Source organism: Homalodisca vitripennis, chromosome 8 (genome assembly GCF_021130785.1).
Source record: "Homalodisca vitripennis isolate AUS2020 chromosome 8, UT_GWSS_2.1, whole genome shotgun sequence".
Taxonomy (NCBI): Eukaryota; Metazoa; Arthropoda; class Insecta; order Hemiptera; family Cicadellidae; genus Homalodisca; species Homalodisca vitripennis.
Genome location: NC_060214.1, coordinates 39,283,833 through 39,310,840, shown reverse-complemented (window position 1 = coordinate 39,310,840; position 27,008 = coordinate 39,283,833). Strand labels below are relative to the sequence as shown.

The 27,008-nt window shown below is 36.1% G+C and overlaps 1 protein-coding gene across 1 annotated transcript; it reads right to left on the bottom strand.

The window, feature by feature from the left end:
• Positions 1 to 4,201: 4,201 nt before the first annotated feature.
• Positions 4,202 to 25,416, bottom strand: LOC124367131 (myoglobin-like). Its single transcript, XM_046823785.1, has 4 exons — positions 25,199 to 25,416; positions 14,911 to 15,005; positions 7,134 to 7,365; positions 4,202 to 4,584 (listed from the first exon to the last, which is right to left on the bottom strand). Exons 1-4 carry the CDS (start codon positions 25,250 to 25,252, stop codon positions 4,447 to 4,449), a joined length of 519 nt encoding a protein of 172 aa, XP_046679741.1. The 5' UTR covers positions 25,253 to 25,416; the 3' UTR covers positions 4,202 to 4,446.
• Between the last annotated feature and the right edge of the window lie 1,592 nt (positions 25,417 to 27,008).

Sequence of the window (27,008 nt, the reverse complement as noted above, 5' to 3'; positions counted from 1 at the left end):
TAAATAAGTGACTACTTCCGGCAATTGTAATTTACTTCCGGTTTAAGGTATTTCAAATGCCGGTAATGCTTGAGCACGTGTATTTCAAATTTCATTGTCCTAGGCCATGGGCCAGTTGAAAAATAAAGATTTAGGCCTAGTTCTTCTAGCGGGTCTAAATCCATTTATAGCTCTATGAGTAATTGATCTTTGTAAACATTCTTTTTCTCTTTTAAAGTGATGAAGTATGAGAAACAGAAATTTCGTCTTTCTAGAAATTTTTACTTTGGTCAAAAAGCGGTTTCTCCGGTGTCGGAAATATTTTTATAAATCTTGAGCCATGTGTTTTTGAAATTTCATCTTTCTAGAATATCGAGTTTGAAAAAAATTCTGTAATGATTATCAATCTCATTTCAACACCTACGAATACTTGATACTCATATGAGACTGCTTTAGTGTTTCTATTTAAATCATGAGACATACGTGTGCCAAATTTCCGACTTTCTGAGGCATCGGGAAGTTGAAGAATTAGTGATAATGAGTGAGTGAGTGAATGAGTTTGATTTTCTTCTACAAAGACACCGAACCCAAACAATTCTTGTTCACTCAAACTATTCAGATTAGTTCAGTTTCTCGAAACACAGATGCAGGACTACACTAGAAGTTACTGCTGGGGTTGCTAATGTAGGACAATATATGAAGGAAGTTCCTGATTTATAACTTAGATTTCACGCAGCAATGCTGCACTCCGCTAGCTAATGTGGGATACTACTGAGTCCACTTTAATAGGACATACTTTTGATTTAAATTTTAAATTTAATAAGACATGTATTTTATAAGTCAAACCGATTGTTCACGTTTTACAATTCTTCGTGTATCATGATAGAGATTATTCTGATATGTGGAAATCAATCTTGTGTATACAAAATGTTCTTATGTAATATTTTAAACAGGTGCTTAAAACATATTGCGTCGTTTATCGCTGTTTACATCCACAATCTTTTTAATCTGTTCGGCGAGAAATTAACTATAATTTTCGTAGGCTCGGCTTGTTTCAGAAGGGATCAACCTCCTTACGGAAAGTCTTACGAAAGAAATCTACTAGTCTAAGAGTTTTTACTTAGTGAAATAGTTGATGTTTTACTTATTTTAAACACTTACGACTTCTTCTTGTAAAACCGAAAATAGGACAACTCACGGTCAAGAAGTGAAACTAATAAATCAGTAAAAAACACTGATTCTTTGCTAGATTTGCTACTTCAGTGGAGCGGGTACCTGGGATCTTACATCGTAACATCAAGATAAGTCGCTTCATTTCAATCCGTAAGTGTGCGTAATCAATAAATTAAAATATTTTGGTTTTACGTTATATTTAAGAAATAATGGAAAATCGAGTTTAGAGAAAAGTGTTATATCTTAAATTTTGGCCAAAACACGTGTATTCTTGTTTTTGGAAGAGTCACTTTTTTGTTCTGTCCCTATTTCAGAAACGGTTGTTGGGTCTAGAGGATTGTGCTAGGTTGATTTTTTACCTGCCCTATCGAACGATACCAACAACAAAAAGAGCGTCCAACTCATTTGGTCCCCGAAAAATGCCGGTCACGTTTGGAAATGTCACAAAGCCCACGGTGGGGGGTAAGAATGTGAGACCGGTCAGGTGTCGTGAAACTTTTCAAAGAATCAGAGAGTATTATGATGTTTCACAAGGTTCTAAAAAAAGATGAGTTAGACTTTTGTTACCTAACTGGGCCCAACCTTTTCTCTACAAGTTAATCGCTAAAAATGTTGTGTAATCTGAATTTGCTGAAGATGTTTTTGTACGCACATTTCATATTTTATGTTTTCTGCCAAGTTTGATAATCTGTGATCATGGTAGCAGCACATTCTTAAAAAAGACATGGACACTTGCATATCGAACGGTAGAAACGCGAAGATACGAGAAAACTCAAATTCACACCCAATGGGATAAAATTTCGAAGCAACATGTCCAGCTTTGGATCTTCAACAAAGTCATCATCGAATACCTTCAGCTCAATGATGAGATAATTCCAAGATACCCTGAGTGTTTCTCTTACGACGAGAAGTTGAGAAATTGCACTTAGTTCTTAAAGGACTACTGCGATACTTCTGGAGTGACAGGATATTCTGGATGAGTAAGGTTGGGGGTAGACGTCGCCTCCTGTCGAGATCCATAAGAGAGAATTTTAGCCATTAATCTCAGTCATGTCTCCTTGGATGAAGAGGAAGCTAGCTCAGTACCAGCCTCTCCAGTCAAAACGGGCAGGGGTGCCACGCCTTTAACACTTAGGGAGCCCCACCAACTCCAACAGCCATCCCCCATAGTAGACTAGATCTATCGATTTACCCTTGTACCCCAATATCTCGACATTTTGCGTTTAGTAATATTGACATCCATAGGGTTACCCCTTATTATTAGATGTCAATATTATTAGTTACTTAGATGTCAATATAGTAATATAGTAATAGTAGATTTAAGTAAATCAACTTTTGCTGCTTGTGCCCAGTGTAGGTGCAACTGAAAGGTATACGCCAGCCAGAACTGAAACCCCCTGGAATATCCTGAGGTTACTTATCAACACCGGGATGAGTACTTATCTCTAAAACCCATTCTTGCTTACTGCACTTCCCGGCGGGGGAAAACACCGATTTTCCAGCATTTCCTGATATCAGTAATAGTTTTTTGGTGCAATAACTATTACGCGCCCCATCTCATCAGACTATGCGACATGGTCTACAAGAAGACCTTTTAAGGCGATGTGAACACATCTTACCCATCTGTACAACTTTCAAAAGGAACAATCTTGGCATTTTGATAGTGAAGTCATATTAATTAAAGTCCATCATATTAGTCATTGGTTGGTGAACCTTCAGCCAACTAAGAAATATCTCCACTCCTTTCAACTTACATAAACAGACTGACGAATATTTTTAACATCAATTGGAATATCAGTAGAGTTACACTCACTACTTCATAATGGCGAGTATTTTTCACTTAAGGCCACATAGTTTTTAGCATATTGGACCCAATAATAATTTACTTAGGAACCGGTTACCATAAACGATCTTAAATGTTATCCCATTACAACATTGTTAACATTCAAACACCCTTTTTTGGTCGCAGACATATGGAAGATGTCTCAATGATAACGACATTAATAATATGCATCCAAAATTATGATTCTACCTATTATGTATCCCATTAATAATATGATTTTACCTTGTAAAGTTTATAGTTCTATATATTTAAAAGATGAATTACAAAAATTAGAAATTATTTTTCCGAACAGCCTAACAGTAATTCCAAAAGTGTTTGGATGCGTATAAATCATATCTTAGATTACTTCTTACTTGAAGTACAGAAGCCACATCTCAAATTCTATGTCTACAAGGACAAGTCACATCTTAAATTCTATGACTATAAGGACAAGTCACATCTTAAATTCTATGACTATAAGGACATGACACATTTAAAGTTCTATACTATAAGGGCATGAAGGTGTTTGAAATTTAACACTGTTTTAGGTTACTCCCTGTTGTACTAAAGGGTAAAATCGTTATGTTCGCCAGTAAAGCCAACCTGTAATTTTTAAAACTCATGATTTAAATATAAAAAAGTAGTTTTTTTAGCCCACAACGACTTTTTATAGTTCTAGCGATTTGTTACATATAAATGCTCCATAGGAACACAAATTACGTCCCCGCCTAGAATATGCATAATTCTCTGGTATAGTAAAATTGCGAATAGTTAATAAAAATTAAGAGATTTTATTTTTTAAATTAAATTCATAATGTTATACTTGGTATTTTTATTTATTTTAATATTTCACCAGGTTCAATTGCGTGTAAAATATTTTAACGAAAGCTTAGAAAGCACTCTGGGCTTTTACAATTACATGAATAATAAAAACTCGGAAGAGGTTTATAATTGGTTGACAGAGGGGAATCATACTGTTGTGGAACTTCTTGAGTCTATCTAAATTATGGAACAATTCCATTCTACTTTCAGGTCGTAACATGTCTTGTACATGGTTTATCGTTCTATTAAAAAATTTATAAATACAAAATAAAGGCAGAACTTAAAACGAAAGAGGTATCTCTAATACAACTTAAAGTACAATCAGTATTAGTTTATGTCATTTATTTATTTTCAAAAAGGCTTTTCTAACACGGCGATTCAGTAAACTGTAAATAATAAAGTCCATTTTTGCTACTAGAGTTTTTTATTTTCCAGATACGTTTACAAATTACCATCATCATCAGATTGCTCGTATAATTTATGCTATTCGTTATTTCTTTTTTAAATGGTGATTTAAACCTAAATCGTTTAATTACTTTAAATTGCCCAGATACAAATAGTTTTATTATGAAGTTACATAATCATAAATCAAATAATTTTAAATTGATGAATTTTATGAAATGAACGTAGTTTAATTTTTTTTTTTTTTTTCAAAAAGTTCTTCCTTCAAGGGCTTCGCAAAACATTCCAACCACAATCGACAGCACTTTTTTCATGGCCTCCTCTTGTTCCTCCGTGCAATCTAAAACGTCCCTCTTGATAATACTAAGTATCACTTGTCCTAGAATCTGGAACAAGACATCAAAAAAATTACACAACATTTTAATTTGCTTTCTACAAAAACATTAAAACAAAATAAAAATAAATAGGTCTGAACATGTTTAGTTATTGAGTTTACAAAAACTTATTCAAGTATGCTGAAAATTCGTGCCATAGTCAAATTCATGCATCTAGTTAAGGACAATTAAATCACGACTGTAATGGAACAAAAATAAATAGTAATTTCATGGACTTTCTCAAAGCGGTGTATCATCAGCCACTTCATAAATTAAAAATTTCTGCACATAAAAGAATAATTTCGATTTTTTTAGGTATTTCTACATGTTTTAACTTGTACCTGTCATTATCTATTTTAAATTGTATGCCTTATAGAGGTATTCCTTACTGTTCTTTTCGGCCAAAGTGCGAAGATTTGATATACACAGGGTGTAAGGAATTGTTTGTCCATAACTTTTTAGGATCGTTGTCGAGATGTTTTTTTTATGTCATTGTGTTTCTTTTGAACTTGCCTTTCACAAGACCTTTCATAGGGTTGTAATTTAAAAATTTTAAGTGAACCGCCTTTTCCCCCTTTGAAAAGGGGAAGGGATATTTCTATCCTTCAAACAGTCCAAAAAAGTATTTTAACAGGTTTGGTGTACATTTGACATCGATATCTCAATCCGTTTGGAATATATATCCAGGCGTATCAAGACTTAATTTACACCCTGTATACTTTTTATTGGTAAGCTACTTATTTGGTGATTTCAAGACAGAAAACAAAGAGGTACCTAGTAAGTAACCTATCTCTTATGAAACGTGATGTAGATTTTTAAATTGTAAGAGCATTTTGATAAAATCAAATTCAACCTGAAATACCTTATCTCTATAAAAAATATACACCTTAAACTGACGGGGCTTGAATCATTGCCAACTTGTTTTGAGTTTGATAAACATCATCGATTTTTTTTTTAATCTTAAGGTCCAATCAGCACCTTGTCACCAATTCAAAGATAACAATTTGTTTAATTTACGTATTGTTTCGTATATGTTTCATCAATATGAAATTTTAAAGATATTGTTAAGTCCAGAGGGAATTTGCATTGTATAAACACATGACTTAATTTGTCTTGAAATAGATAAAGAACTTTCCCTTGAGCTTTTTTAAAATTGATCGTCAGCCGCACTGGTTTTGTTGGATATCGAAATGGGAGAATATAAAAAGGGTTAAAATATGAAATAATCATATTTTTAAGCTTGACAAACTTAAAACCAACCATCAGACATATAATAAATGTTAAATCGTCTTTAGCTGATTTCTTATTTACAGAGAGTCTCGAAGTCCTGACATACAGCCCCTTTATTTAGCTATCTGAATATGATACTATTCTAGTCTGACGATGGGTTATAAGTTTATCAAGCTAGAAAAACATAACTTAAAAAATCGTTCCACATTTTCAGCCCTTGCGATATTCACTCGAATCTTTATTTATTTATTTAACAGCGGTACAACCATTTTGAAACAATATATAACAAACAGTAAACATATTAAATACAACAAGAATAATGTGAAACACAATAAACTCAAGTGGCAGACATTACAACAATTATAACAACAACAACAAACCAACCACAATAAGGGACGCGTCTTCACCTACGTAGGATTAAAAAAATGGAGAACCCTCCTCTTTTGATGAGACTCATTTCTTCAAAGAAGTCCGATTTAAGGGAAAGTTCATAGCCAAGGCGCTTGAGTCGAGGCACAGGAGCAAAGTATTCATAGTTTCTATCACGTTGCCTGCGACCAAATATGTCTGTCTCTAAAGCGAGTTCCAGTAGGGATGCGGCAATCGATTCAACTGAGGAGATTAGGAGAGTCAATAAAATGGTTAAAAACAAAAACGTTGCGTCCTGAAGTCGTCCTCTGTTGCGTAAGGACATGAGTCCAAGATGATTAGTAAGGTCTTCAAAGGGCACTTCAAGATAGGGAAAACCAATTCTCATTCCAACAAAACGCAAAAACCTCCTTTGTATCCTCTCCAAAAGCGAAATGTGACCATTATAAAGAGGGGACCAGACCACACAACAGTTTTAGAAGACTACAGCACTGATTAATCAGACTGCTTTTACACAGTTTCATAGCCTAAAAAATTTTAATTCTATGGTTTTCAACACTTAAAATGTTTTAAATTGAAAATAAAGTTTAAAAATAAGTTCATGAACGTAAAACCTATTATATTTTATCAAAAAATACTAATATTTTAAAAATGGATCTTGCTTGAATTGTAAGAAGTTGCCCCAATCCAGTTGTTTTTTAAAGATACAAATGTATACTGCATTAAATATTACTATAATAATAGAAGAGAATAATCTTCTCTAGATAGTTTAGTTCTTTTTTTCTATTTTTAACTAAGGTTATCAGTATTTATGTGACCATCTTTACAAAATAGGAGCGATATAATAAAACACAATTTAATATGAAACCTTTTGTTCATTGATTCAAACTTGGTCACACATCGCTTCACACCAAATTCCGCTGTAAACATATCAAGAAATGCTCAAAATGAAATGTCCTTACATCAATGTGCTCTTTGGCCAACCCAATCTCTTTCCTCCTGTGGGCGACTGCCAACCGCTTTACTGCCTCGTTGACCGCCTCCGGGAAATCCAAATTGTCCATGATCCCGCCAAAGGTTGGCAAGAGCACTTGCAGCATGTGCTTTTGGAACCTGGGACTCATAAAGGGGTCATCAAAATTTCCTATAGCGCTTTTGAAGAACTTTTTGAAGTAGGGGTAGTCATCGAACAATCTGAAATGTCATTTTTCAGTTTGTTAATTTCGCATTTTCCATGATCATCTGAAAGATTATAACGTAGCTATGGTAGGAAGGGTTGATCCAATGTAAATAAATGAAAACATTGTTTTTGCAGTTTTGCAGTTTTAGAAAGCTGACTTGACTCCTAGAATCTGGAGTCATGTTTATATGAAACACATCACTAAGAGGAAGGTGTACATTCACATGGAAAAGTCGTATACATTTATTTTTTTCTGTTGCTATTTATGCAAATTCATACTTTATATACTGACATTACATTGATAGGCTTGGAATCACATAGCAAGGAATCTCACTACAAGGCGTATACTAGCTCAGCGTGTCACAAGACGCGTAGTTGTGGGAATATTTGATATTTAATTCTTCGTTGTGGGATTCATTGCTGTGACACAGAGCAATAAAATCACGGAACAGTCCCATAACGTCGAATATTGAATTGTATCACAGCAAGGAATCTTTTAACAAGGAATTCCACAGCGAGGAATGTTTGAAAGAAGAGTCCCCCAGCGAGGCGTTGGAGGAGAAGGCCTAGTTGGCGTAGGGAACTTGGGTGTCGAAGAGGGAAATTCTTTCTGTCACACCGGGATTAAATGGCTTCACAAGTGCACGCGTATTTTAAAACTTTTGGTGAGGTTAGCTTATTCAGTATTTTGCAGAAAGCTGTGTCGACAAGTGTTTTAGATATTTTATGATTTGTTGGGAATGTTATTGTCGATCGTGATAGAAATTATCATGTATACAATATTGATATGTTGACACTGGATATTGATATCTCCTAATCAATTATAGACCTACACAAATACAACCTACGTTGTATACAGCACTGTATTAGTATCGCTCCTGTATAATAACTAAATAGGTAATACAATTTAAGATTACCTTAAATAATTAAATTTTAAAAACTAGAGTTACTTTTAAGTCGTACGGTGGCTCGCTCTGCGAGGAATAACTAATTACTAAGTTCTGTCGTTATTCAAATCAGACGCCCCACAAATATCCGGTAAACTAGTCGCATATTCTGCGAGTTCCAGTTCCAGTTACAAATTCCAATCCTGGTACCAACTTTCAAATTCTAGTCCCAGTCTTATTCATGTCCGAGATTTGAGGCCCAATGTTGTTTGGGGTTGAGCTCTACCATTGCTTGCAAGTGGCGATATCGTCCTACCCATTTCAACTTTACATAGACGCACTAAATGCGTTGGAATAATTTCAACAAATGAAAGGGCAGAATAGTTTTGACCATCGGGTGTCACAGAAAGTATGAAAACATTCACTTGTTCTCATTTTAAAATAAAGTGTAAAATGGAGTACGAAACAAAAATTCCAATAAATTAGCTTTCGTTTTCTTCTCACGTCGTAAAAAGTGGTAATGTGCTCTATTTCCATTATGCAAATTTCACGATTCCGCTTATTTCAAGACTGCAATGTTTATTAACAAATTCAAACTATATAAAACCAAAATTAATATGATAAACTGGTGTAGAACAAAACATTAAAACGAGCAAATGACAAAGTATAGGTGAGTTGCTCAGGCTTGAAAATGCCAGAATATTAGTATTTGGACATCCAAGCTATATTTTAACTATTTATACAAGTGTTTTTGCAAAGTGATTAAGAAAATATTTTCGAAGAATCCCTGTAACTTATAGCTTGTTTTTGTAAAAACACTATACTATATGAACAAAAGGCTGTTATTTATAAATTGGATTGGGATAAAATGTCTTGAAATAGTAACCGATACTAGTATCACTTTCGGAACCTCACTTGGTTGTTCACTGCAGGAACATGAAAATAGGGATTTGTTACCAATCTGTATGAACAAAAGATTATGTTTGTATATATGACATTGACAGACTCATAAAATATTTGACCGATCATTATAAAAATGTGTATGTATCTGTATTTTTTCACGGAGAAGTTTTATATGCTATGCCCATTGATGAAACTGGCCACAGGCGACGCAGCAAAGATCAATTTTCAAAGCGCCTACACATTATAAACTGCAATCACGACACAGTTACGTTTATTAAATAGCCAAAGGCGCTAAGTTTGTCTTTAAAATCAATTCCTGGTTTAACTTAAAGCTTGAGTGTTAGACCACTATATAATAAAGTACATGTACATGTAAAATGGATTGACACTTTTGATAGATTGGAAAACTCTAGATCGGCGTTGGAAATATAATTCACTTGAACCAGAAGTGCTCATACACGGGCAAAGCTTACAAAAAGCGTGCAAAGCCGCGGGGAACCGCTAGTACTTTAATATTATAGTATCGTTGCAGAATTAAAATAGACTGTATGAAAAGGGAGACAGCTGGAATTTGATCAATCAAACAATCGCATGATTTCTTAAAAGTACATAGTTATAAGCTAATAATAGATAACTATGCCTTGCCATGTGTGTAACGTATATAAATTGTATAAAACGTTTGGAAGCGCCTTAATATTTTAAAACAACGACAAATAAAACCCCATAAACTTTGCGCAGTGTAATATCTTAATTAGTTGTCTATGCAATAACCACCATCACATGCTTACATTTAAGATTTCTACGAGTTCCTCCATGGGCCAACCCCCCTCAAATGTAGGCAAGTGATTGTCAGTGCATAAAATATTTAAGAATAGCTATACAACACTGCGCAAGTTTATATGTTCTATATGTTTATTTGTTGAAAATAAGCTTTTATTACATTTTGTCTGCGATAGACAGATTTAGACTTTTGTCCAACAGTCATCTTGGACGAAACCAAGACTGAAGAAGTCTGCTCAACAAAGTTCCTTGAAATATTCCTTGATCGAGGGTTGACATGGGATTGTCAAGTAGACAGCTTTTGTGCAAAATTATGCTCAGTCTACAATTTATGTACTGAAACAAGTATTAAAGTACTGCCCAATTTAGGTGCTGATGACGACATAATTATTATGAACTAATCTACTCAAATCTCTCCTATGGCATAGATTTGTGGGGAGGTTGTGCAAACATACATTTTTCTAGGCTGTTTTTCCTTCAAAACAAAGCAATCGGAATAATTGTAAAACTGCAACTAAGAGAGTCGTCGTGCTGACCACCATTCACAAATCTGAAATTGTTGGCATTGTCCTAATCCTATTTTAGAAACGTTTCTTTTTTCAAGACAAAGTGCAATCCTATAAGAGATAAGGACATACACTCTTAGGAAACTAGAGGATAGATAACTACCGAACCGGGAGATACAGAACGGTAGTTTACTAGCGATTGCCTTCTCAGACAGGAGTTCAATTTGTCAACCAATTGCCCAATTCAATAAAAGATGCTGCGATGCCCAAAGTATTTAAAAATTGTATCAAAATCACGTTAATTTCTAAAGAACAGCATAGACTAGTTATGACGCACGTTTGGGAGACCACATAATTGGCTGACTAACATTGGTGCTAGAGCGGGAAAAAAGTTCGGAATGAATTGGTCTGAATGTAAAAATTGTATGTATATGTGAGGTTCAAAATTTAGTGAATGAACGCAAGATTATAGTATATAGTTCACTTTGGCGGTTACGATAATATGTTTGTGTTTATACGCAATAAAACACATTATTATTATTTCTATCTACAATGGTTAATAGAAATGCATTTACAGACTTTTCAAACACACTGCAGAAATATAAGTTACAAAGGATATCCGGACTCAGACTTCTTTTTGAGGTTAGTATCAGGACCAGTAAACACAGCTGTTACATAAGCACTACGCGGTAGTTACTAGGTTTGGCTGTAGGATAGCCTTCAAAGGAAATTAAATGTTCCGTTCAATGTTGCTTTCAAAATGGCCACAGCCGACAACGCCTTGCCATGCGCGAGAAAGATAAAGATAATCGCAAAAATTTTGATAAGAATGCAATCACAGATAAGGAGCGTAAGCAGTGTGATAATTGTCAGTAACTATATCAAAAGCCCTAACCTCTTTAACAAGAGGCAGAGAAGGTTGCCACTCTGTGTAATGTCGGTGTAAAATACCAAGTCTGCGTGTATAAAAGGAATAACACTAGCGCATTCTAGCGGTGGAGTGCCCAGTCCAGCTTGTAGCACTATTTACTTTGTGATCGTTTCAATCTTCCACGACTGGAGAACACATATAAAAAATAAATCAGAATATCTGTAGGCCTGATGTCTATACTTGGATTTACACTTAGTTGAGTATAATTTGTGTGCTGCAGGAGTTATAAAAGTGTTTTTGCAAAGTTATTAAACGTAGTGGATTATGTTATCGAAACTTATTGCACCACTTACGCAGCTTATTTGTAATTGCATTCCTATTGAAATTTTTGCGAGTAAGGATTGTAAAATGGACCAATTATTCCAAATAACATACGAAGGCAATTTACTTGCTGTACCCGTACAAAGTGCCATGGATTTTTACAGGTCTTATAAACGTACCATATAAGAGAAAACGAGGTAACCAAATAGACTGTGAGCAGATTTACAAAATTTGTGAACATAGCTAAAATACATAATGAGGGTTAAAGTTTAATTGTAAAACAACTTCTCAGCTTCTAAAATAATTGTATCAGACAATGTATCGTCTTAAATCACTGACCGTTTTTAAGGTGCTATTTTAGTACTCAGTAAATAGAACATCGTAGAGTTGCGTCTTTCAGAGCGAATGGCAATCAGTGTGAGTGCCATACTGAACTATAGTTATCTTACTGAAAGCCTTTGATTGCGGCAACCACAGCGATTTGGATTTTAAATTGGATTACCCTAGCCTTTATACAGCATTTAATGAAATTATCCAGTTTACTGCATTCCAATTATTGTTTAACTGTAGTTTTAATAAAAGGAAACAACGCATTAATTAAGGACAGAACATAACGAAAGAACTATCGCACATACGGACTGTCCTTTTAATCTTCGACCCAAAAATCAATATATTTCTTTCTTGGACGGGAAAGAACACATAAGTTTCAAATTTCTACGATCATTCTATCAAGATATATTGCACAGCTGGACTGACATACGGACAGACAGACAGACGGACTGCTGTTTAATCTTTTGACTTCAATATAAATATATTTCTTGACCAAGTTGAATATTATATATATATATATATATATATAGGAACATAAGTTTCATCCTTATTATATTATCGTATACATTATCCTTATTATCCTATATATATCTCTCTCACCCGGCAAGTGAGAGATCCGGGTTCGACTCCCGGCGGAGCAAGTACTTTTTGTGATTCAATGTTTATTGAAATTATATATATATATATATTTCAAGTTTCAGTCTCTAGAACCGTTCTATCAAGAGTTATCGAGCAGATGGCTGGGACTACAAGATCCAAAAGAAGGCCCTTTCAGGTCCTTGATTACTTGGGAATATACTAAGTGAGTGAGGAACAGCAAGGACGTAGCCAGCTAAGAGGTCCAAGAATCCGGACCCCCCCCCCATTTTTTAAAATTTCGCAATTAATTTTTTAGTAAATGATTATACTGACATGTAGTACTGAAAGATCGTTCTCAACAAGGAAACGGGTCAAGAATTTTTAAGGAACAAAATACTTAAATACTCTGACCACTACGGAAAATATCAGTTGTCTGGACCCTCCCCCCCCCCAAATGTTTTCCTGGCTACGTTCTTGAGACACAGCTGAGTATAAACACAGTCAGATGATATATCTAAATGAACAATTGCTAAATAAAGTTAACATCTGTCCAACCCATGGAATTTAAATTTAAAATATTCATTGGAAAGTTAGTCAGTGGAACTTATAAAAGCTCTAAACAATGTTTAGGAAAATGCAATTTAATTCCCGATCTTTTTATTAAATGGATGCTTACCCCTTGAAAGTTCCTGTCTTCTTCTACTCACTAATTACACAATATCCGTAAATTTCTCACTTTGTTGATTGGTGCAATTAATTCTAATGTATACTTTAAAATATGGAGTCGCGATGAATAAGGCAAGCAATGGACTCCTGCTAGTACTCTAGACAATGACAGGAAATCTTGCAAATCTCATACATGGATTTGAATGCTGGACATTGGATTTTGATACTTCAAGTACCGGTACCATCCTAGACTGGAATCCGTGAAGTAAAACCAGAATACGCAAAGATACATCATGTTCACCAGATGGTTATGGTGTAGTTTTATTATAGTGAACTTAACAATATTAGCTTTTCTTCCACGTAGAACGTGCTACCAAGATCAAAATGTATCAAAGTTACATTCGCTCAACCTTTACAGTGTGTCCACAAAGTCATGTCACACACGGATAACTTTACCTACAAAAGTATATACAACACAAGGAAGAGACTTATATAGGATTGAAGGTCACTTTGAACAATTTTACGTCACAGTATCAGCACTCGATATGAGGAACAGACGTCCAAGCGAACTTCCTCCACACTTTGATCAGGACTTTTTTGGTAACTGTTTCACTCGCAGTTCTGATCCTTCTTTTCTTATTTTTTATCGTTCTCTTAGGCCAGGAAGCTTATAAATTGCACTTAGTCCTGTAAGAACCTTTGCGCTGCTTCCGGATTGACAGGATATTCAGAATGGGTAAGGTTAAGGAATAGGGGCCGCCTCGGGATATCGAGAACCACGAGGAAGAATTAGGGCACTACATCTCAAAGTCACGTCTCCCAGGAAGAAGGGGAGGCCAGCTCTGAAGCAGCCCCTCAAGTCAAAGTAGGCAGTGGGTGGCACACCCTTTTTGAGATTAACAAGGACCTCTGGGTTTAAGGAACAAACCCCACCAACTCCAACAGTCGTCTCCCACAGTAGACTAGACCTATCGAATTGCCCATGAACCCCAGAATCTCGACATTTGCGGTTAGTGATGTGCCGCACCTGGACATCCATAAGGTTGCCCAGATTGAAGTGACACATCGGTTTTTGCTCTGCCCAGTGTTCTGATCCATTGCTTTATGTGTTCAATGTACGAACGTTATAACGATTTACATTATCAGGTAATTGAAAGGTAACCTCATCACTAAAATCAATACAGGTTATACAATTTTGATCCAATCTATTTGAACACAGAATAACAGCAGAGTAATAAATCTTGCTTTGCTTAACAACATGCTATAGTTGACGTTTAGAACGATTAAATTTAAAGATTTTCCTCAAAAATATTTGAACTGGAACTTGCATTTAACTCACGTCCACGTTTTTACACAGACTTTCATGGACTTCTTACAAAAGTATTTTGAATGTTCTTCACGGTTTTCTCTCCTGTTTCTGGCCTATTTTTCGCCTTTGGTCTAATAAACCGCCTGTTTCTTTAAACCTTTTATACGTCGAATTGTTCTGATCTAAAATTATAAAATTCCATACGTAAAGACCAATCAGTTCGCTTCACTTTTCACCAATCAACTACATTAATGTATCTCCTCCAAATTTAAATATAAATTGTTATTATGTACTTTAATAGTTAAGTATATATACTAAAGCTTATATTTAAACTCTTAAAATGAATATTAACAGTGCTAAACCCCCCCCCCCACTCCAATTACAACATATACAAGATTCATCTGTACTTTACAAATACGTTTCTGCCATGAGTCGGATAGTCGTCCTCCACTTTCTTCCAGACGAATCTGATAGTCTCTTTTTCCCTCTCTGTCAGGCGTCTCTGAAAAATATTTTCAAGTTGAAATTTCTATAACTGCCATTTCAACATTTGAGAAAATTAACTAACTTAAACAAAACCTTTTAGATAAAAAAAATATATATACACGTTATTGGCTGAGCTTTAGTGAAGCCTGTCACTCATGGGGCTGAAAACCCCCCAATACTGTCTGTATGTCCGCACGATATCATAAAAACAAACTAACCTACGAATTTGAAATTGTGCATGAAGCACCGTTTCTATATGAAGAACACTGAGTTTCATGATTTTGCATGTCAGATTTGGCTGTTAGTTAGTGGTTTTTATTTGTCTTAAGAGCAAACGTGATGGCAAAGAGAAAATAGCAGAATAAATAAATTATGTAAACAAACTCAGTACACTAATAAGAGGTGTAAACATGTGACATATTAGCACATGTAGCCTAACTATCCCAAATTATACAACATCATTTTATGACGACTTGGTGCGTGGACTTTTATTATTTATACACATCAGTGGTACCAAATTTAAGGAACATAAATCTGAATGTATGTACGTGTGGCAAGATATGTCGACAAAGATTTCAATTCCAGATTTGGAATTTGCATGGCACTTCTTTGATGGTGCATGTCCAACTCAGCAAGCTGGCAAAAATTTCTGTCTTGTCTAGGAGGGGGAGGATGTAAAAATCTTTTCTGTAAGTCTGCATGTCTCTCTGTCTGGAGGGCATCTCGGCAATAAAATGAGCCATAAATTTGAAATGTTGTATGCAACCACAGTGAAGCCTGTTACGCCACACTCATACCTTGTAAAGTATATTATAATAGTTTTTAAGCTTTCTTGGAAGTTCCACTGATATCAAAGAATATCCGGAAGTAAACAATATTCAAGAGTAAGGAACATCTGGAAGTAAAGACTAACCAGGTGGAACTTGGTAAAACAAAGAACGCTCAAGAATAAAGAAAGGTCGACCAGGAGGAGTATAGAAGATACGATTTTACTTGCTTCAGTACTAAACTTAAAGATTTACTGAAGGGGGAGTAGTTTCCATTTATAGAGCTAAGACAAAATAATTTCCCTTATTTATTTGTGTACAACGTACCATCACACCAACATCGGAGAATACGTTCTTTTGGCAGAACAAACACTAAAACCCTTAACAATAATATTAACCTGTTAATCTGTTATACTGCCCCAGTTCGTTAGATTTCATAGAAGTGTTTAAATAATAAAAGTCCCGGTGACTTAGGAAAGGTACTACAACGCAAAAGTGCGCTGGAATCAGAACGTGTTACTGACTTTTAACATTGACTTTCACACTATTATTTATTATTTTCACTGTGTGAATAATCTACATGTATTAATATAGTTACATGTAAAAGTTCCACATGATTAAAGCTCAGCTTATCTGCAAATTTATTTACTCTGCAATTGTCTCGTTGCCATCATAGTTATTCATAAGACCAATGTTAAAGTATTTGCTAGCGCTCAGCCAAATCTCATGGAGTGACATGTACCATCATCGAACTCAGTGGTGTTGCTAATATGTTTATAAATTTCATACAAAGTTTCAAGGTTAGATCGTTTTCGAGATAAAGTGCAGACAGAAATTAAAATTTTCCATCTCCACGAGTGATAGCTTCGCTAACGCTCAGCCAATGATACGGCATTGCAATAAAACTAACCGTGCTTCGTAAACCGTGTATGTTTATAATGTGACTAAGTATATTACAGACTACCACATATTTAAAGCAAGTGCATTACAGTTTTTACGAGCACATTATTATTTGTATGTGTAAGCTTTATACTGTGCCTGTAATTTAGTCCAGCCCCTTGAAATATTAGTATTACAGAGATTGGGGGTAGTTATACAGGCATAGTGCCTGCAAATCAAACACAGGTTTTTATCCAAAGTGGGCACTGTCAGGAAAATCCGGGTTGCCTGAAGAACATTCTAAGACAGCCAAATGGCACGAATGTTTCCAAAACTCAAAACTAGGAAGAAAACGACCCATGGTTACCGTTTGTACCTGTACACAACTAATTGAGTCATGTAATTAAGTTGAGTTAGTAATAAGGCTGTTAGTATTTTTTTCACGATATTTATAACGTAAAGTTTCGGTAAAAACTACATTCAATAATAGAAGGAATGAGTACACCACACGATGTGTAACAAGCTTCGCTAAGATTTCATGCAAATTTTAAAGTTCATTTTATTCTTGAGATGTCCTGCGGACTGACAAACTGGCAAACATACAGAAAAAAAGATTTTTTACATCCTCCCCTAACATACACAAAAGAGAAATTGTGCCAGCCTACTGAGTGATACGTTTCAAAGACGCTTATCCAAATCCCATTGATGGATATGCACTCTCATAGAACTTATTCTTGTCTGTATAGAACAGAATCTTCATGTACAATTTGAAATCTGCAGGTGAAATCTCTCTTTAGATATCTTTGAGATCATTAGGCTACATTTTTCACTATGCCACGTACTATAACTTTACAAGATTGTACTCAGTTTGTTTGAAAATTTATTTATTCTTCGATTTATTGTTGCCATAAGACAAATATAAAAACGTTCGCTAACGCTCAGCCAAATCCCTTGGGTTGACATGGACTATGCACTATCGTCGAACTCGGTGTTGTCTATATAGAAATGTAGCTTTTTGCAAAGTTTATTTCTAGTGTATAGGTCAATTGTTTTTTTCCATCTTCTCGATGGAAAGGCTTCGCTCACGCTCAGCCAATAAAATATATTATTCTAACATTAAACAGCTATGTAACAAACACTGATTATGTAACTAATGACAATATAGAAGTGCACTGTATATTTGAGTACTCGAGAGTGTAATATGCTCTAGCTGGTGTCTTAGAGAAATTTTAAATTTATGATACGTATCTTGATTTCTTATAAGGGACGGGAGGGGACCCATTGTACACCTTGAGAGCTAGGTAATAAGCTCCCCATTCATACATTGTTAGTCGGTGAATGAGCTAATGGAAGGTGTCGTGTCCCAGTTGACATGAATGACTGACTTAATATTTTTGAAATATGGATAAGTTGTTTTTGTAGAAACAGTGAAGCGTTAAGATGTATATTGACGTCAATTTTAAGATGGTATGTTGACGTTTTTGAAAATACCTTTCTAAAAGTACCAAAACTTGTCTCTAATTGTATTTTAAAATAATTGTTTCCTCTTAAAGTGGTGCAAATGGTTTTCGGTTTGAATAGTTCATTTTTTTAAGAAAGTTTTGGCTTCAACCCTTTAAAATACCATTTCTGAAAACAGGAAGATATAAAGGAAAATACTATTTCAGGAGGAGATCCAAAGAAAAATCATTGAAGATAAAAATACGAAACTTTTATAGTATGTTCATGAGGATAGTATGTACTGGAGGGAGGGTATTTTTGTATAGAATTAATATTCCTTAAGAAAGAAACTATTGAAAAATATATCATTTTATTAAGTAAAAAATTAATAAAAAGACATATCACATCCCTCCTATGTATGTACTCATATACATCTGTAAACATTTGGCATTTTTATCTTCAGATTTTTTTTGGGCCTCATTACAAAATCACACACATTTTCTACTCTAGATACCTATAAATCCTCGTGGAGTGATAAAAAAAGTTGTTGTCTACTTTATTTGCCATCAGATTTATTCATATTCTCCCAATCAAAGCTCATAAGAGATAAACACCAAAAATATGACGAACGTGATGCCCGAGTAAAATGTTCGTATGATATGTAGAGTAAGGAACGATTTCGGTTCATTCCTTCCCCTATTTTCCACTTGACAGTACTTATGTTTTCCTCTTCACTCCCCCAACCACAACTTTCTCTCTGGACACGATTTTGTGTTTACTCTCTCCTTAAAGTGCAACTTCCTGGCTAACCCATATTTCCTTTTTTGCCCTTATTTCCTTCTTTTCCCTACTTCCCTTGTTACACCTACTTATTTTCTCCTACTTTTCTTCTCTTCCTAGAATAAAGCTCTAGGCACTCCCTTCATTCAAAATGAGGGAACCAGTTAAAGCTTCGCGTAGGATTTAGCTCAGACACTCTTACGTCCCTGGAACCTAATACATCGTATTTTATCATATAAAAGTTTTACAAATTTAATTTAAAGTACACGGATTGCATATTTCACCTTTGAAATCATTCAAGAATTAAATCTTAGGTTTCGTAGTTAAGAATGTATTAACACATTAACTGCGAGAAAAACTGCACAGGTGAGAGTAGGAATACCCCAGATCACTCAATATACATATAGAGCTGCAGTGAAGGTGTTGCCTACATATTGTATTATAGCTAGACAATAGTTTACGTTACTTAACACGTTGGCTGGGACAGACGTATTACGAAATAAGGGCAGCGTGAGAGTACTCTAGATCACTCAGTATTGAGCCGCAGTGAAGGCGTTACCCACGTGTATTATACCTAGACAATAGTTTACGTTACTTTGACACGTTGACTGAGACGGACGCATTACGAAATAGAGGCACCGTGAGAGTACTCTAGATCACTCAGTATTGAGCCGCAGTGAAGGCGTTACCTACGTGTATTATAGCTAGACAGTAGTTTACGTTACTTTGACACGTTGACTGAGACGGACGCATTACGAAATAGAGGCAGCGTGAGAGTACTCTAGATCACTCAGTATTGAGCCGCAGTGAAGGCGTTACCCACGTGTATTATACCTAGACAATAGTTTACGTTACTTTGACACGTTGACTGAGACGGACGCATTACGAAATAGAGGCAGCGTGAGAGTACTCTAGATCACTCAGTATTGAGCCGCAGTGAAGGCGTTACCTACGTGTATTATAGCTAGACAGTAGTTTACGTTACTTTGACACGTTGACTGAGACGGACGCATTACGAAATAGAGGCACCGTGAGAGTACTCTAGATCACTCAGCATTGAGTCGCAGTGAAGGCGTTACCTACGTGTATTATAGCTAGACAATAGTTTACGTTACTTTGACACGTTGACTGAGACGGACGCATTACGAAATAGAAGCAGCGTGAGAGTACTCTAGATCACTCAGTATTGAGCCGCAGTGAAGGCGTTACCCACGTGTATTATACCTAGACAATAGTTTACGTTACTTTAACACGTTGGCTGGGACAGACGTATTACGAAATAGAGGCACCGTGAGAGTACTCTAGATCACTCAGCATTGAGTCGCAGTGAAGGCGTTACCTACGTGTATTATAGCTAGACAATAGTTTACGTTACTTTGACACGTTGACTAAGACGGACGCATTACGAAATAGAGGAACCGTGAGAGTACTCTAGATCACTCAGCATTGAGTCGCAGTGAAGGCGTTACCTACGTGTATTATAGCTAGACAATAGTTTACGTTACTTTGACACGTTGACTGAGACGGACGCATTACGAAATAGAAGCAGCGTGAGAGTACTCTAGATCACTCAGTATTGAGCCGCAGTGAAGGCGTTACCTACATGTATTATAGCTAGACAATAGTTTACGTTACTTTGACACGTTGACTGAGACGGACGCATTACGAAATAGAGGCAGCGTGAGAGTACTCTAGATCACTCAGTATTGAGCCGCAGTGAAGGCGTTACCTACATGTATTATAGCTAGACAATAGTTTACGTTACTTTGACACGTTGACTGAGACGGACGCATTACGAAATAGAGGCAGCGTGAGAGTACTCTAGATCACTCAGTATTGAGCCGCAGTGAAGGCGTTACCTACATGTATTATAGCTAGACAATAGTTTACGTTACTTTGACACGTTGACTGAGACGGACGCATTACGAAATAGAGGCAGCGTGAGAGTACTCTAGATCACTCAGTATTGAGCCACAGTGAAGGCGTTACCTACGTGTATTATAGCTAGACAATAGTTTACGTTACTTTGACACGTTGACTGAGACGGACGCATTACGAAATAGAGGCAGCGTGAGAGTACTCTAGATCACTCAGTATTGAGCCGGAGTGAAGGCGTTACCTACGTGTATTATAGCTAGACAATAGTTTACGTTACTTTGACACGTTGACTGAGACGGACGCATTACGAAATAGAGGCAGCGTGAGAGTACTCTAGATCACTCAGTATTGAGCCGCAGTGAAGGCGTTACCCACGTGTATTATACCTAGACAATAGTTTACGTTACTTTAACACGTTGGCTGGGACAGACGTATTACGAAGTAGAGGCACCGTGAGAGTACTCTAGATCACTCCGCATTGAGTCGCAGTGAAGGCGTTACCTACATGTATTATAGCTAGACAGTAGTTTACGTTACTTTGACACGTTGACTGAGACGGACGTATTACGAAATAGAGGCACCGTGAGAGTACTCTAGATCACTCCGCATTGAGTCGCAGTGAAGGCGTTACCTACATGTATTATAGCTAGACAGTAGTTTACGTTACTTTGACACGTTGACTGAGACGGACGTATTACGAAATAGAGGCAGCGTGAGAGTACTCTAGATCACTCAGTATTGAGCCGCAGTGAAGGCGTTACCTACGTGTATTATAGCTAGACAATAGTTTACGTTACTTAACACGTTAGCTGGGACAGACGTATTACGAAATAAAGGCAGCGTGAGAGTACTCTAGATCACTCAGTATTGAGCCGCAGTGAAGGCGTTACCTACATGTATTATACCTAGACAGTAGTTTACGTTACTTTGACACGTTGGCTGGGACAGACGTATTACGAAGTATAGGCACCGTGAGAGTACTCTAGATCACTCCGCATTGAGTCGCAGTGAAGGCGTTACCTACATGTATTATAGCTAGACAGTAGTTTACGTTACTTTGACACGTTGACTGAGACGGACGTATTACGAAATAGAGGCAGCGTGAGAGTACTCTAGATCACTCAGTATTGAGCCGCAGTGAAGGCGTTACCCACGTGTATTATACCTAGACAATAGTTTACGTTACTTTAACACGTTGGCTGGGACGGACGTATTACGAAATAGAGGCACCGTGAGAGTACTCTAGATCACTCAGCATTGAGTCGCAGTGAAGGCGTTACCTACGTGTATTATAGCTAGACAATAGTTTACGTTACTTTGACACGTTGACTAAGACGGACGCATTACGAAATAGAGGCACCGTGAGAGTACTCTAGATCACTCAGCATTGAGTCGCAGTGAAGGCGTTACCTACGTGTATTATAGCTAGACAATAGTTTACGTTACTTTGACACGTTGACTGAGACGGACGCATTACGAAATAGAAGCAGCGTGAGAGTACTCTAGATCACTCAGCATTGAGTCGCAGTGAAGGCGTTACCTACGTGTATTATAGCTAGACAATAGTTTACGTTACTTTGACACGTTGACTGAGACGGACGCATTACGAAATAGAGGCAGCGTGAGAGTACTCTAGATCACTCAGTATTGAGCCGCAGTGAAGGCGTTACCCACGTGTATTATACCTAGACAATAGTTTACGTTACTTTAACAAGTTGGCTGGGACAGACGTATTACGAAATAGAGGCACCGTGAGAGTACTCTAGATCACTCAGCATTGAGCCGCAGTGAAGGTGTTAGTTTTATTTTATACAGTACTTTAGTTTTATAAATACGAGTAGAGAAATTAAGTTAGGTACATTACCGTTGAATGTTGAAATAGTTCTATAAACCTAAGTTCCAACCACATTGGCGATTTAGCTGCTACACATAACCTTTAAAACTTTCTCCAACTTGCCACATACTCAGGTTTAAACCGGTTTAAGCCAGCATTGTGTTCTCCTTTGTGGCTTGCCCACAATCCCGTAAGGTTTTAATGTTGAAACCAAGCAAACTTTTTTAAATATTTACATTCCTTGTACTACTTTTTAATTCAAATTATTATGTTACAGGTTTTTTAAGTAAGTGCCCTTTTTTATTTACTTATAAAAATGTATGTTTCGCTATATTCTTATTTTGCAGAAAATTTAAATTGTATTTTATTAGATTAAACGCACATTATTTTTCAACTCGTTGTGACTTGTAATTAAATTTGTTTTTTAAGTAGGTCACCATGGGTCTACTGGCTGATTTTGGTAAATAGGCTTTAAAGAAAGACAGCTTATTATTTAGAGAAATCCCATTTGATTATTCACGCGTTGTTAAAATTAACCACAAATTAAATTATTTACAAAATACTTAATCATAACCCAAATACAACAACAAATTTCATATAAAATAACGCCAATATTTTGACTTATTTCCAACTATACGTGAAGAGCGACAATAATAAACCTTGTATGTAAAGGATGTGACTAAAATTCCTTCTAGATTATTTTACAGCGCTACTAAATCCTACTGCACTATTTAAATTACTTGATAAAGTAATACCTAAGAGCCTAGTCTAGTTCTGCGAAAACCCTGTAACTGCAAGATTCTATTGCATGGTAATTACTGAATATTTAAAAATCTATAATCTTCAGGAGCCCAATGGAAGTGTAAGGGTTACAAATAAATGGCACAATAACTGCTCAGCTCAAAGTTTTACCCATTCCTCACAGATTAATGTAAAATAGATAGTGCTTTGCCATTTTGATCAAAGCCAATAAAAATAAGTTTTTCTTCTACGAATAACAGTATTGGCCACATACTGACTTTTCCCGACATTTTATCCCAACTACATCAGCTCTACTTTCAACCCTTTCTCAAAATTCACAGCAGCATGGCATTTTCATGTTGATGAATTTGTATCTTCATGCTATGGAGCAGCATGGAAAGTATATGTGCTTCGTGAGTAACTTTCCAAATATCTTCAAGAAAGTATGTGAAATGCAACAATATTGTTCATTTTGCGGAAATCCTATTGTGATATTAAGTTCTCCATTGGTTTCTTCAACATAATTTTTTTGTCGAATACGATAAAAGATGGAGGAACCTCTGTTGTATTCAAATAATAAGATGTTCTGCATTTATTCCGGAGTGAGGGCACACTCTCATACTAATGTCACTTTGGAAGAATGGAAGGATAGCTCTATTCTAACCTCTATCAGTTATAATGGACAATGAAAGATTTTCCCTCATGTTTAGAATTTATAAAACCTTAAAAGAGCCCAACCAACTTCATCTCCATTTAGGTTACCCTACAATACATATTTCCTCAGAAATCTTAAAAAGCCAATTTTTATACCTTCTGTATACTCTCTCCAAAGTTATGTATATAGGAGAAAGGATATATTGGTATTATCAGGAGGCTACTCTGTTCCCATCTACGTTTGTATTAGGCTATATAAGTACATATGAATTATAAATAGAAAAATTAATTTTAACATTTACGAGCGCTTACGTGATCTGACCATGAATTTAGGTACCATCTCCAGGGATGTCTTTCCTTTTTTCGACGGAAGTGCGGGGTGGTCTTGGATGATCCGACGTCGGAAAAGTAAGACAATCTGACTCGTGATCTGAGGATGATCGTATAGTACTGATCGTAATTGCACTTGGCCATCAGTGCCAACTTCGGTAGCACCCTTGGCGCCACCCCGTACCTCTGACAAAAAGGAAAACATCCCTCGGGATAGTACAAAATTCAAGCTTAGTTAACGTAAACGCTCGTAAAGTTTATCTGTAACGTTGGTAGTACTAGTGACGTATTTATAACCTAATCTGAACCTACTTATATCGCCTAACAAGTAATAGTAGATAGAGACGGAGTGGCCTCGATAGCGACTTTAAACTCCCTTTTGGAAGGCAGAAAACAAGAACAGATCGTCATAATGACGTAATTTTCACAGTAAGTCAAATTCGTTAGGTCCCCGTAAGAGAAACTCTTCCAAAATTGTGGTCTCTGGATGATACCAAAGTACCGAAGCCGTTATTGTATTCTCCATACCTGGAGTGAGAGCACATTCAGGATGGGTAATAGTCGCCTTTTGCTGGGATTTGATGGTAGTCGAACTGCCACCATGAGGTGAGATAGTGGATGCTATCTCAGTCGTGTCACTTTTGGAAGGCTAGCTATATTCCAGCCTTTATCAGCGAGAGCGGAAAACGGAAGGTTCTCTCTCAGGTTTAGACTTTCTAAAACCTTAAGTGAGCCCAACCCACTCCATCTCCACTCAGGTTACTCCAAAATTCACATTCCCTCAAAAAACTAAAAAACTACGTTTTTTAAAAAAATATCTATACTTTCTTCTAACTTATGTATGAATATAGGAGAGACTAATATACCTGGAAATAAACAAGTAAACAAGCCTAAAGATTGACTTACCATTCTCCGGACATTTGATACTGGGTGGATATAAGAGTCTACTTTCTTAGCCATTATGGTACTAGCCTTTTATCGGATTTGCCTAATAAGGCACACACATTGAGTCGTAACTTGTATTAGATAACTGATTGATAATTTTGTTAAATAATTCAAGGGGGCAGTTTTATGGTTATAATATGACTACACTACATTGTATTTGACTCTGCATTTTATTGTAATGTATTAATAAACATATGATTTCTGCTGGGTTTTTTTTTCTTATCTTTTAAGCCTCAGCTTCTGCTATGTAGGCTGCGATGTTCACTGGTTTATTATTATTTTTTCTAAGTACACTGTTTCGTGTCTATACATTATTGGCCCTCCCCGGGATTTGAACCCATGATCTCTCAGTTAGAGAGCCGAGACTATAACTATTAGTCTACATATAACCATTTCTGCTGGTTATTATGTACATACAAAATGGATTAAATTTTATAAAATTACCATAGAGTAAAAACGAATTGTATTATAGTATTAAAATGTAATATCGTACATTCTGAATGTTAAATTACATTGTTATTATTCCATCACAAGGTATAGACTACAAGAATAAAAAAATTATGGTTGCCTGTAAAGTCGGTTTTACGGGCGAAGATTTTACGTGAGAACGTCTTTTTCTCGGTAGAATATTTTGTTATTTTAAATGTTTGACTAGCAATACGCGCTGTTTCTTCTCAATCGACTGAATTACGATTGATTGCAGAGTGATTTAAACTAATAATTTACTTAACACTATCAACATTTGTCAATAGTATGACATAACCTATAAACTCAGTTTCTCAAATTTTGTGTCAATCTAACAATTAATCAATCAATCATAGTTTACGATAATGAAATATCAGTGTACAATTGTTTACCTTTATTGTTGTAGTTGTTGTAAATGACGAATCTAAGCACTCCACATTTTCACGAATAAACATAGTTATCTGCTTTACCCCGTGCGGCGGACCCACAGTTATCTGCTTTATCCCGTGCGGATCCCGTGCGGCGGACCCACTGGACGGGCATCGTAACGTTACCGGGCGTTACACTTTTTCATGAGTGACTCCGAGCCGCAACCTAATTTAAGACGTTGTCACGTCAAAAATAAATAAACATATCATATATAAAATATGTGTGATGTAGTGTCTTGCATGTACCTAAGTGATCTAACTTTTCCTCAGCTCACAATTCTGGACCTATTTTATCTGCCTTATCTCAGTACTTGTTATCAATTACAACTGAGTTCAAATGTTTATGTCAGCATAATTTTTGAACAGCACTTAACGACCTGTATACAGCACTCAAACTGCCCTGATAAGAGTAACAGATGATATCAGCCGAGCCATGGATCAGAGGAAGTTAACAATATTGATGTTCTTTGACTTTAGTCGCGAGTGTGACAACCATAGGCTACTAGGCTATTGTCTGTACTCGAAACCTATAATTTTGATGACATAGTTATTAAATGTGTTTGGTTCTATTTAGTGATAGAGTTCAAAGAGTTAAAACTCAAAGTGGTATACTGTCTGAATGGAGATGTAGCCTGTAGGGGTGTCTCAGGGGTCAACAATGTCCCCATTATTATTTAGTTTGTGCATAAATAGAATAGATGAGCCAATTACTTTCTGTAAGACAATGTTATATGCTGACGACATGCAAATGTACACATACTGTCAGTTGGATGAAATCAATATTGCTGTTGACCGCCTAAATGCTGATCTTACAATGTTATATAAGTGGTGCACTGACCATGGGCTAAGCCTGAATGTAGCTAAATGCAAACCGATAA

Excerpts from the sequence above, each read along its gene's own strand:
- LOC124367131 (XM_046823785.1), bottom strand. The coding sequence starts at position 25,252 with ATGGCTAAGAAAGTAGACTCTTATATCCACCCAGTATCAAATGTCCGG. Across the intron at positions 15,006-25,198 it reads TATCAAATGTCCGGAGAATG|AGACGCCTGACAGAGAGGGA; the intron begins GTAAGTCAATCT and ends AATATTTTTCAG. Across the intron at positions 4,585-7,133 it reads TGGCCAAAGAGCACATTGAT|ATTCTAGGACAAGTGATACT; the intron begins GTAAGGACATTT and ends GTCTTGTTCCAG.